The 12,711-nt window shown below is 43.5% G+C and overlaps 1 protein-coding gene across 1 annotated transcript; it reads right to left on the bottom strand.

The window, feature by feature from the left end:
- Window positions 1-11,134: 11,134 nt before the first annotated feature.
- LOC132583419 (olfactory receptor 14C36-like) lies at window positions 11,135-11,977 on the bottom strand. Its single transcript, XM_060255058.1, has one exon. It carries the CDS (start codon window positions 11,960-11,962, stop codon window positions 11,135-11,137), a length of 828 nt encoding a protein of 275 aa, XP_060111041.1. The 5' UTR covers window positions 11,963-11,977.
- Between the last annotated feature and the right edge of the window lie 734 nt (window positions 11,978-12,711).

Below are 12,711 nucleotides of genomic sequence, written 5' to 3'. Positions count from 1 at the left end.
CCTCCTCTGGCCAACTGGAATCCAGATTTTTCTGTCCAATCCCAATATCTCCTGTTAGGGGTGCCTCTTTGTCTAAGTTAATAGAGGGCTTCAGAGCTGATTCCAACAAAGGAGGGGGTAAATTAGAAGGAGTTGGTTGATGTAAGATCAATACAGTGTTGGTAGATTCCAGTTCTGCCACCAGCGACTGTTTTTTATAGTCCTTCTTAGAACCAACATCTTTTGTTTTTGCAACTATTTTCGAAATTATAGCATTTTTGAAATGTCTTTGTAATCTAATCCCTAGCGCCGCATATCTGTTGGCATAAGCAAACAAGTACGAGGGAATTTTGTCTGTATTAAAATGGAGTAAAAAGCGTTCAAATCTTATAGGACCTGGCAGCCTTTCCATCTGTATGAGGTCAACAAAAGGGGGAGCTATCCCAAGTAAGTTGGCTAAATGTCCTTTTGCTTTCCATTTGGCGCTCCAATCGATAAATCTCCCTTGCAATGGGAAAATATTTACAACAATACTTTTTGGATTGTACACTAATGAAAATAGATTTTCTTTAACAACCTTTGGTTTCTTTGATGTCGAAGTAGCTTTAATCCCAGTACCTATTGGACCTCTTTTCTTAACAACGTTTGCTTTATTCCCCTCCTGTGCCTGTTCTTTATTTTCTTTTACATAATCTCCACCCCTCTCCTTTATCAAGGATACTATTTCTCGTAAGTAAGTAAAAATTGTCTGTAAGGCTTCTGCCACCAGGGTTGTTTGCTGTGCTAGCAACTCCAGCCCCTCCGCATGCCTATTTGATTGTTTGTCACTTAGTTGGCAAGATATGTTATCATTCAGAGCTTCATTAGTGTTACAAAAGGGCTGGCCCATAGGACAAGCTTCTCTTCCATCTTCTCCTCCATTAGTCAGTTCACTAGTCAGTTCCTCCTTTTCTGCTGGCTCCAACACGTCCTCTAGAGGGGAAGAGCGATTTGATGTTTCAACAGCAAATGACGGCAGAGCAGATTTGGACTTGTTGTTTAAGGTAAAAAAGTCCTCTATCCTAAGCTGTTTGCAAACTGGCAAAGAAGCAGATTCCTCCTCCATTTCTCTTGGCCGCTTGCCCGATGCCATTAAGGGAGTTCTGTTGGATGGTAATTGGCACTGTTCTGATAATAAATAAATAAAACAAATACCAAACAATTGATATCTTAAAAATTACAGATAAAAGCCACAACAACTGCTAAGAATATCATGAAATGTCTTTAAAAGCCAAATTTGTCAGAACCAACGCTGTAGTCGACTGCACTCCGCCATGTTGCTTTACAGGAGTTGACTTAATTTCAACCTTCAGTTAAATTCACAGTTCAAATTAAAAGACTCTTAAAAAAAAAAAAACCTGTCTTTGAGGGACAATGTAAAACTTTGTAAAACTTTATAAAACATCAGCTGTCGTTCGTTAGCTGCAGCAGCTTCTGTGTCAGAAAACAAAAGGAGAAGCTTATTAACTGATTAAACAGCCAGAGCTTGGGAGAGACGAAACAGCTGCACCAAAATTAAAAGTGAGGTGATAAGATGAGACTATTTAAAAACAATTATAACAAGGCAAGATAAAAGTTAGAAGATTGAAAACAACTTAGCGTTTTAGGAGCGTTTTTAGGAGCGAAGAAACAAGCGTCTGCCTTCCTCCGAGTCTGCGCAGAGTCTGATTTGGGAGCTGGAGCACCTTCTCTAAGGGGAAAAGCTAAGAATCTGGGTTTTGTTTTTGTTTTCCATTTAGAAAAGAGATGACTAAGTGGGGACATAATAGAAGTTTATAAAGTTTATGTATGTGGTATGTATGTATGTGGTATGTATGTGGTTTATGTTTATGTATGGTAATTGATGAAAAGAACTTTTGTTTTCTCTTCCAAAATATTAGAACTCAGGTGCATCCAATGAAGCTGATGGGTTGTAGGTTCAGGATGGACAAAAGGAAATACTACTTTACATAGAGAATTATTCAAATGTGGAATTCACTGCCAGAAGATGTGATGGCCGCAGGAATAAACAGCTTTCAAATGTGATTAGATAGATTCATGGAAGATAAAAATATCAATGGCTACAAGCCAGGTGATGGAGAGGAATCTCCATATTAGAAGCAGTAAATTTTTGAACCCCAGAGCTAAGAGGCAACATTTCAGGAAGGTATGGTTGCCACGTGAGGCCAACAAGTGGGTGGGAGACTTTACTGGAGGCTCCAAGAGATGGGAGGAAGGCTCTAGGAGAGGAAACTCTGAAGTGAGCTGCCATGACATTTAAAGAGATCGTGTTCCCTTTAAATGCTTTCCTCTATTGAAAATAATGGATAAATGTGGCAACTTCTTTTGGGTATCATAGAACTGGTCCTCATGGTCCAATCTTTTTGAAACCTGGGGAGTTTTTTTGAGGAGATGCACCATCAGCTATGCTGAAAATTTGGTTCCTCTACTTCAAAAAAGCCACCCCCCCCCTCAATACTCACGGATCAATTCTCCATTATACCCTATGGGAGCCGGTCTCCAGTCTCCCAACAGCTATCCCCACCCCCCTTTCTGATAGCCCTGAAGTGTGGGGAAGGGTTCCAAACCAAGGAATCCTCTGCCCTCAACTGGGGATAGGTAACTCTTGTCGATGTGCGTAGAGAGACCCAGAGGGTGATGCTTAGCGATGCAAGAATGAAGGCTGTACACAGTAGCTGTAAAACCACTATATACATTTATTTACACCAACTCACTCTCCTGACTGACAATATGCTCCGCTGCACTCCAACTCCTTTTAACCCACAATCACCACTGTTGCTCTGTACATTTATACATGGGACAGCCAATCAGCAACTTGCTGTGTCATGCTGACTCTGCTGGCTGATGTAAGACTTCTGGCAGCCAGCCACCTGCTGTCAGGTAGATCATCTAAGCCTCTCAGATCTACTTTCTGTTTTGCAGCACATGCTATAAGCTGTCTGTTTATACATAATAGTGACACCCCTCCTCAGGTTATAGCGGTGCTGGCATCTATCCATTACAACATTGCTTATACATATTGATTATTTCTTCACCAATACATTGATTACATTGCTTATATACATTGGTCACAGTTCAATTACTGTTACAGTTCAGTTACTTCCATTCTCCTGAACTCATTGTGTTAACGCACACACATTTTGCCCAGCTTGCCAATTAACCTGCAAGCACATTGTTATCAGTTGGCACTCTGCCCAGACTGACCATATCTCCTCAGTTGGCTCTCTGCCCAGACTGAGCACTTGCCTTATCTTTTTGCTGGCTTGTTTCCCAGACTTGTTCTTAACACAGTACCGTATCTTGTCAATATAAGCGCACATATTTTTTACAGATTTCAGCTTACACATAGCAGTTTTGAAATTGTTACATCTCAATCCAGTTTTACAATAGTCACATAGTTTAGTCACATAGTTTATCATACATTTTCAAACAGTAAGTTTGTTTAACGTTACAGCATTGTCTCTTACATTCCAGCACTTATGCATTGTACATTGCACCCTTTTAATTCAGTTATTGCTTACAGCCTCTCTTCCAGGCTTTGCTCAGGTGTCTCCTTCCTCTCCAAGAGACATCTCATTCAACAGTTCCAACACACTGGGATATGTTTTAGGATGGTCATCATATACATAAGTATAACCTCCTTCTTCCCTAGTGAAGGAAGTATCCACGTGTACCTCTGGTGCACTTACACAGCCCCTTGGCTTTCCATCTGGCAAACTGTCTCCCTTGCCCAGATAATTAACATCAGTGTCAAAACCATATCTTTTTGGCGGCACACCCTTATTTTCTCTTGCAGAGACTCTGACCGGCTCCCTTTTTACAGCCTCAGATGTCTCCTGCTGTTTACTGGTGTCTGCCGTACTGTCTTCCTCCTGCTTCAGTGAGCTTTCTGGCTTTTGCCCCTCCTCACTCTCTAGAGACAGTTGCAGCTTATTTTCCCCAGGCATTTCATTGGCATGAATCTTTGACCAGTTTTCATCCTCGCAGAACGAGGCAGACCTACTCAGCCTTATCAAATCATTATTGTCCACAAACCTCCAGGATTTCATGCCATTTTGGTACCCTATAAACACAAGTTTTCTGGCTTTGGGACCTCCCTTTCTCCTCTTATGCAGAGGGATGTTCACCCAAGCCTTTGAACCAAATATCCTTAGGTGATCTAGGGATGGCCTTCTCCCATACAAGACCCTGTAGGGTATATCATCTATAGCCTCTGTCCACAAGCGGTTGGAAATATAACAGGACACCTTTAAGGCTTCCCCCCAGTATGCCTGCCTTAGACCACTATCTTGCAACAAAGCATGGCAAATACCTTGGAGCACTCCAGCTCTCCATTCCACAATCCCATTTTCCCATGGAGAGGACACATTGGCCACCCTGTGCTCTATGCCCTCTTGTCTCAAATAGTTAGCAAACTCTTTATTCAGGAACTCACCCCCCTGGTCAGTCTGAATTGAGGCAATCTTAGCATTTAGCTGTTTCTGCACTCTCCTAGCCCAGTACTTGAAGGTGGCACAGACATCACTCTTGTGTTTAATAGCATACACCCACGCAAACCTGCTGTGGTCATCAACCAAAATTAAGCCAAACCTATTTTTAGAAATGCTGGGTGCATACGGCCCCACCAGGTCTCTCCGACACACGTACACTCCTCCTGGTCGATGGAACTGCCCTTGATTTGGCTTCTTTACATACATTGCGATCTAAAAAGGCATTGCATTTGTCAACCTTCACTCCCTCTAATATTTCTAGAGTTTTGTTTATTGTATTATAGCTGGCGTGACCCAGCCTTCTATGCAGCCTGTGGATGCACCTGTTGTGGGGCTGTCTATTCCATACAGTATGAGCTTTTCCCACATTATGCATGAGCTCATACACATTGGATCTCAGAGTGCCTTTAGCCAGCTGTTTATCTTGTTTCAAAATTGCACAGCCCTGCTTATCAAATACTATGGTAAACCCAGCTTTTGCCAGAACAGAGACACTTAGCAAGTTAGTTTCTAGCTCGGGCACACATAATACATTTTCAAACCTGTGTTTAAGTCCAGGAAAATAGACTGCACCTTGGCAAAGAACACTAGCTTGCCTCCCATCAGCTAAGCTGACAGTCTTCTGCTCAGCTGGCTTGCAGTCTTGCAGCTCTTCTTCACAGCAGCAGAATATCTGAGTAGCCCCAGAATCCACAACCCAAGGCTGACTCTGCAGTCTCGGACCAGTTCTTACTAGAGTCACCTGGGGTGTCCTTGAAGACTGCTGCCGGCTCTTTCTCTGCTGCTGGGGACAAAATCTTTTCAAGTGTCCGAGCTGATTACACAGATAGCAGCGCCTCCTCTGCACCTGTAAGGCTTTTTCCTCCTCCTTAGCTTGCCAGCTGGAACCAGCCCCGACAGACCTCGGCTTCTCTTCTTCCTTGGCTCGAGTCTGCTCTCTCTTGCTTTCAAGCTGCCTCTGCTCTTCAGCCAGGAGTTTGCCGGTCACATAAGGCAAAGTTAGCTTGTCAGCATCCTGCCCTTCAAATGCTAACACCAGCATGTCATATCTCTCATCCAGAGAGCTCAATAAGATGTACACCTTATCTTCGTCAACCACGGCCTTCCCTCTTGCTTCAAGGTCCTGGAAACAATTAGACATACCGTCGAGGTGGTCCCTCATCGACTCCCCGGCCAGCATACGTTTCCTGTAGAGCCTCCTCCATAGGGATATCAGCATGCCGGCTGACTTTTGCACATACACAGCCTTGAGAGCTTCCCAAGCCTCCTTTGCTTTCTGGTGCCCACGGACATGCACCAGCTGGTCGTCTGCAACACTTAGGATGATGTTGGCTAGAGCTTTTTGATCCTTGACGGCCTCTGCCGCTGTGGGATTAGCTGGAGGAGCTGACACACAGTCCCAAAGCCCCTCTTTCTTCAGGAAATGCTCTAACCTCAGCGACCAGGTGTAGTTGGTAGTGGTGAGCTTATCCACCAGCACTGAAGCTGCTGCTGTAGCCATCCTGCTCAGACTCCTCTCAGCCACTGCTGGTCTCACCTCCTAGGCAGCCTCTGGAGCAAGTCAGCATCCTTCCTCTACCACCTCTCTCTCAGGTCTTCCACTTCTAGGTTCTAGGTGCAGCGGAAGCGTGCTGGGCCCATAACCCTGTCGATGCGCGTAGAGAGACCCAGAGGGTGATGCTTAGCGATGCAAGAATGAAGGCTGTACACAGTAGCTGTAAAAACACTATATACATTTATTTACACCAACTCACTCTCCTGACTGACAATATGCTCCGCTGCACTCCAACTCCTTTTAACCCACAATCACCACTGTTGCTCTGTACATTTATACATGGGACAGCCAATCAGCAACTTGCTGTGTCATGCTGACTCTGCTGGCTGATGTAAGACTTCTGGCAGCCAGCCACCTGCTGTCAGGTAGATCATCTAAGCCTCTCAGATCTACTTTCTGTTTTGCAGCACATGCTATAAGCTGTCTGTTTATACATAATAGTGACAACTCTATGGCCTTGGTCTCCATGCTCTGTTGTTGGCCATTCAGAGGAACTGGTTTGGCCACTCTCTGAGACAGAATGCTGCGCTATTGGTCTGGTTCAACAAAACTCCTCTTATTATTTTATTTTATTTACAGCTGCTCTCCAGTCTACATAGATTAATTCCCCTGGGAAAAATGGCTGCTTTGAATGGTGAGTTCTCTTACTCTATGCCCTGCTGAAGTCCCCTACTTCCCCAATCCTGCCCTCCCCAGTCTTGACTCCCAAATCTCCAGGAATTTACCAACCCAGAGTTGTAAAGCTGCAAAGCATATTTTGGAAATTAAATACTGCTAAATTAATAGCTGCAGTAGCCCTGTAGTTTAATAAAGAAAAATGCAGAGAGCAATAACATATTTGAGGATTATATCTCATTTGAAGCTTTGATGTTAGGAATTTAAGTAGTTTTAATTCAGCCATAAAATAAACAACAGCACTTGAATATTTTTCCTTATAAAAATTAGAATATAAGTAATCAGGACAATTCACTAACCCATTTACATAGAACATGTTTTCATTGTATTTTTTGCAGACAAAGAGAGGTTGCATGGTATTGACTGTCCAGATGTGGCATGTGTCAAGCATGCTATTTTTAAGTGCTAGTTTATCCATACCTTTCTTCTCCCCACCCCCACTCTCACTCTTCTCTTTCCCTTCCCCTCTGTGGATGCATAATAAAACCTTCTCTTCTCATGATGTGTGGCTTAACCTTGTAGTAAACAGTGTAAAGTGCCTCTCCCCCTGATTCACACAGCCATGTCTTATCAGCTAGCAGGGAATGTGTGAGAAATGGAGATGTGAACATTCCTTAGTCATAAAGAGAAAGTAGTGAGTAGCCTTTGAACCTTCATCCCCATTTACATCCTTATGTTTTTCTTTTGAAGTTATCTGTAACCCTGCCTTTTGAAGTAGTCTATAAGACACTATGCAAATTTGTATTCAGTATTACTTCCAATGTATCTGTCCTTGGAGAAAGTCATGGAGTTTCAATAAAATAAGTCTTTGATTTATTTTTTATTTATTTATTTATATTTAGACTTATATCCTGCCCTTCCCACCGAAGTGGCTCAGGGCGGCTTACAACATAATAAACTTACATAATTTTAGCTTAAAAACATTTATATAAGAAGATTAAAACAATGAATTAATAAGACATAAAAACATAAAAACCAGTGGTCTATCAAATGCATTTTAGTTCCATCTAAAATTTCTCAGTGTCAGTTAGTTGTTATAGGCCTGCCGGAAGAGGGCTGTCTTACAGGCCCTGCGGAACTGCCCTAGGTCCTGCAGGGCCCTCACCTCTTCCGGCAGCTGGTTCCACCAGTAAGGCGCCATTACCGAGAAGGCCCAGTCCCTGGTGGATTTCAGACGGGCCTCCTTAGGCCCGGGGATTACTAAGAGATTTTGTGAACCCGATCGTAGTACTCTCTGGGGAACGTGTGGGGAGAGACGGTCCCTAAGGTAGGCAGGTCCTAGGCCATATAGGGCTTTAAAGGTAATGACCAACACCTTGTACCGGACTCGGAATGTTATTGGCAGCCAGTGCAGATCCCGAAGCCCCGACCGAATGTGCTCCCATCTTGGAAGCCCTAGTAGCAGCTGGGCAGCAGCATTCTGCACTAACTGCAGTTTCCGGGTCCGGCACAAGGGTAGCCCCATGTAGAGGGCATTACAGTAGTCCAGCCTAGAGGTGACCGTGGCATGAATCACCGTAGCTAGGTCGTCGTGCTCCAGGAAAGGGGCCAATTGCCTCACCCGCCTAAGATGAAAGAATGCGGACTTGGCAGTGGCTGCTATCTGAGCCTCCATTGTTAATGAAGGCTCCAATAGTACCCCCAGGCTTTTGACCCTGTGCGCCGCTATCAACGGCGCACCATCAAAAGCTGGCAGGGGGATTTCCCTTCCTGGGCCACAACGACCCAAGCAAAGGACCTCTGTCTTCGCCGGATTCAGCCTCAGCCCGCTCAGCCTAAGCCACCTAGCCACTGCCTATAATGCCCAGTCCAGATTTTCTGGTGCGCAGGCAGGCCGGCCGTCCATAAGTAGATAGAGCTGGGTGTCATCAGCATACTGGTGACAGCCCAGCCCATACCTTTGGGCAATCTGGGCAAGGGGGCGCATATAGATGTTAAATAACATCGGGGAAAGTACCGCCCCTTGAGGCACTCCGCAATCAAGCGTGTGTCTCTGGGACAGTTCGTCCCCAATCGCCACCCTTTGTCCCTGACCGTCAAGGAAAGAGGAAAGCCATTGCAAGGCCAGCCCCTGAATCCCCGTGTCGGCAAGGCGGCAAGCCAGCAGCCGATGGTCGACTGTATCGAACACTGCCGATAGGTCTAACAACATCAGCACCGCCGAGCCGCCTTGATCCAGATGCCGCTGAAGGTCATCCACCAGGGCGACCAGCACTGTCTCCGTCCCATGGCCCGGGCAGAAGCCAGACTGGCAGGAGTCAAGGACAGAAGCATCCTCCAGGAAGCTCTGTAGCTGCAACGCCACTGCATTCTCAATAAGTTTGCCCAAAAAGGGCAAATTCAAGACCAGCCGATAGTGTGCCAATTCGGCCGGATCTAATGAGACCGGCCGATAGTGTGCCAATTCGGCCGGATCTAACGATTTAAAACAAAAGCTTGATTATTTCGAAATATCGATGCTTGACAGCATGACCCCTAGGTGAGACTCTAAACATTAACCTGAAATCTTACACTAAGTAGATAGAAGCTTCTGTTTTCTACCTCATCAGCTCCATCTTTCTCTCATACATATTGCACAGTTTACAAATGTATGTGGATGTTTGGAATACATGCATCTCATTGTGGGCATTCTAGTATTCGGAGTATGTTTTATATCGTCTTGACTGCTTGAGGGTATGAATATTCTCTTTGATAAAAGCTCTCACCAATCACTATATCCAGTTTCTTTGTATTTTTTTGGAATTGATTACTAAGTTCACTGTCAAATGATCTTTGAGGATGCTTATATATTTTTAAAATATTTTCCTGTCTTCTTGAGGATGGTCAACAAAAATGGATCCTCCTTGTCCTTACTGCTGCTAAAAGACTTACGTTACAGCACTGGAGAGATAAATTACATCACTCATAATTAAATGGATTGAGGACCTTACAACCTTAACATTATTTGAATGTATAGCATATACATGACAATTGCATGTGGACATTTCTAGATATTTGGAAATCTTTTTTAGATGCTTATGAGTAGACTTGCCACCATTAAAGTTATATTTTATTTCTACACAGTTTGAAGTTTGTAACAATTAAAAAATCAATTACGTTGTGAAATGAATCCATAGTTGTGTATGTTTCATCCCTTGAAGAATGGGATATAACCTAACCTAAGTAAATCTCACTCATGTAAACATGTGTCCTACATTTGTATTTCATTCCAATGCTGCACAGTAATAAATATTGAAACCAATATGGTATTGTCCTAGCAAAGCAAATAAGATTGTTAACAGAGGTATCAAATATATATTGAATATATGCACATTTGAAAAACCATACTTGGAAGGCCTAGTAGTTCTGGTTTATTTGAGAAATTTCTATCATTTATTTTTTTCACTTAGATAATTTTCAAAAGGTTTTGGATCCAGTTCTGTTGAAACTGTAGAACATGCTTTTTTTTTTTCTTGCCAAAGGTATAACTACTTAAGAAAACAGTTTATTGACCCATTGATTTCTGATATTGATCTGCCTGTGGCAAATAAGCTCCAGCTTTTGGTTGGTGGCTTTAATCTAACCATCACAGTTTCAGTTGTAAAATTTCTTCTGGGAGTGCTTAGATTTAAGAGACAAGAGGAGGATTTTAAGAAAATGGGAAATGATGTTTTATGTTGTGCACTTTGCTGATTCTAAATGTTTATTTTGTAAAATCTAGATTATTGATGAATTTTCTATTTCATTGTCATTTGCTTATGACCAAATGGTCTGTGAGCAATATATGCGTATGTATGTATATGTATATGAAAACCATCACTATAAAAACCATCAATAAAAATAAAACAGAGGAAGCAGTTTGGAAAAGAACAAAGAAGTCCTCATTCCTTATATGAGGGCCCAGAAAACAGGGAAAGGGTTAACCAGTGTGTAAAAGAAGACAAGATTGTCCTTCATCCAGGAATTTCTAACAGTTGCTTTACTCTAAAGACATGATGTTTTTAATGGCCCGGGCAAAGCCATTTTCCATTGAATAGTATCCCAGAGAGGTCAGGCAGAAACCAATCCTTAGGGTATGCCAACAAAGCTGTTAAACTGTTTAAAATAATTTACGGGGAACTTAAAAGGGTGTCTATCTTACTTGTTTTTATGATCTGGTGAAGTCCATTATTGTGGTTACCCACCTTGGATCCAGATTGTCTCAGAAGAAAGAAAAGGTATATCAATACTCTTAATAAATAAATAAATGCAATTAAAAATAATTATGGGCATGTCTTTGTGTGAAATTAACTTACCATGCCTGTAGCAATTTGGGGATTGGTGCTGCATTCTTCAGAAACCCAAGGCTTAAAAAATTGTAATGGTGAATCATTCAGTTGCAGGAAAGTATACAAATACATAGTCACAAAACAATTTTTCAGGATATGATTTTAGAATAATGCACCACAGTGAACAACTTCAATAAGGCAGTCTTGATCTCTTTGTTTCTAATTGTATAGATAAATGGATTGAACAGTGGAGGGAGTATAGCATAAAAAAATGCAAAAACTATATCCAGATCAGATGAAATATCAATAGCAGAGCTTCCATACGAAAATATTCCACTGAATACAAGCAGAAAAACCACAGTGAGGTGGGGAATGCAAGTGGAGAGGGCTTTCTTCTGACCTTGCACAGATGGGATTTTGAGTACTGTTGCAAAAATCTTCACATAAGTTAGAATGATGAAGATAAAACATCCCAGCACTATGCCACAAGTAAACATAATAACCCCAATTTCAACAAGGTACAGGTCAGAACAGGAGAGTTTGAGTACTTGTGGGATTTCGCAGAAGAATTGATTGACCACATTGGAGCAGAAGGTGATTGCAAAAGTGCTTCCTGTGTTTAATGATGAATGAAGGACACCACTGATCCATGCACTAGCTACCATCTTAATGCATGCTCCTTTGTGCATAATTCTCTCATATTGTAATGGATGGCAGATAGCAACATACCGATCATGTGCCATCACTGTTAGGAGGGCAAAATCTGACCCTACAAAGAAGAACAGAAGGAAAACTTGGCCGACACATCCAGAATAAGAAATTGTCCTGCTGTCCATGAGGGAATTGGCCATAGATTTTGGGATCAAGACTGAAATTGAGCCAATGTCCAGGACAGCCAAGTTCATTAAGAAGAAGTACATGGGGGTATGCAGGTGACAATCAAATGACACTGCCATGATGATGAGAAGATTGGCCATCACTGCTATCAAGTACAATGCCAGGAATCCAAAGAAATGTAGGATCTGTAGTTCTTGAATGTTCGAGAATTCGGCCCCTTCCCAGCCGAGCAGTCCATAGACTGCTGAGGCTGGGGGCCGCCCATTGCCTCCCCGCGCGGATCAGAGGCTATGGGTTATCCCAAGGGGTGGGGGCGATGGGCAGCCTTAAGAGGCTGCCCACGCCCCCTAGCACGCAGCAAGAAATCGCTCTCGGCTGGCTCAGTCACCTACCGGCTGACTGAGGGCCGTTGAGAGCGAGCCGTTGCTGCCTAGCGCACTTTGGAGTCGTCGGAGAGCGGCGTGGTTTGTCTGCAGGCGTCGACGGCTTCATCGGGGCGGAGGGAGTCCCGGGCGAGGCCGTGCTTGCAAACCGCAGCTGCTTCTTTACCTTGGCACGGTCAGCATGGTACAAGTTGGGGTTTTCCACCCCACCCACCAGTCCCTTACGGTTCCTTGGACTTCCATGCTGTCCCCTTTGGGGATCCTGCCATGCCCCTGGGTGACCATCTCGCAGCAGCAACCAGGGAAAAAAATTCTGAGAGGCGAATACGTGGATGTATTCAGCCTGTTATACAGAGAACTTGAGAAAAAATCAAAGGACGAGCTGGACGAGAAGGATAAAGAAAAACTCAAGCGTCGTAAAGTTGATCGAACATGGGCGAACTGGCTCCCTGGTTTTCTGATTTATGCGGGCGTCATTGCTAGGGCCCAACCATGGAGATCCGCCC

Source organism: Heteronotia binoei, chromosome 15 (assembly GCF_032191835.1).
Source record: "Heteronotia binoei isolate CCM8104 ecotype False Entrance Well chromosome 15, APGP_CSIRO_Hbin_v1, whole genome shotgun sequence".
Lineage (NCBI taxonomy): Eukaryota > Metazoa > Chordata > Lepidosauria > Squamata > Gekkonidae > Heteronotia > Heteronotia binoei.
Note: the sequence above shows the minus strand (reverse complement) of the source record. Positions and strands in the feature narration are given on the sequence as shown.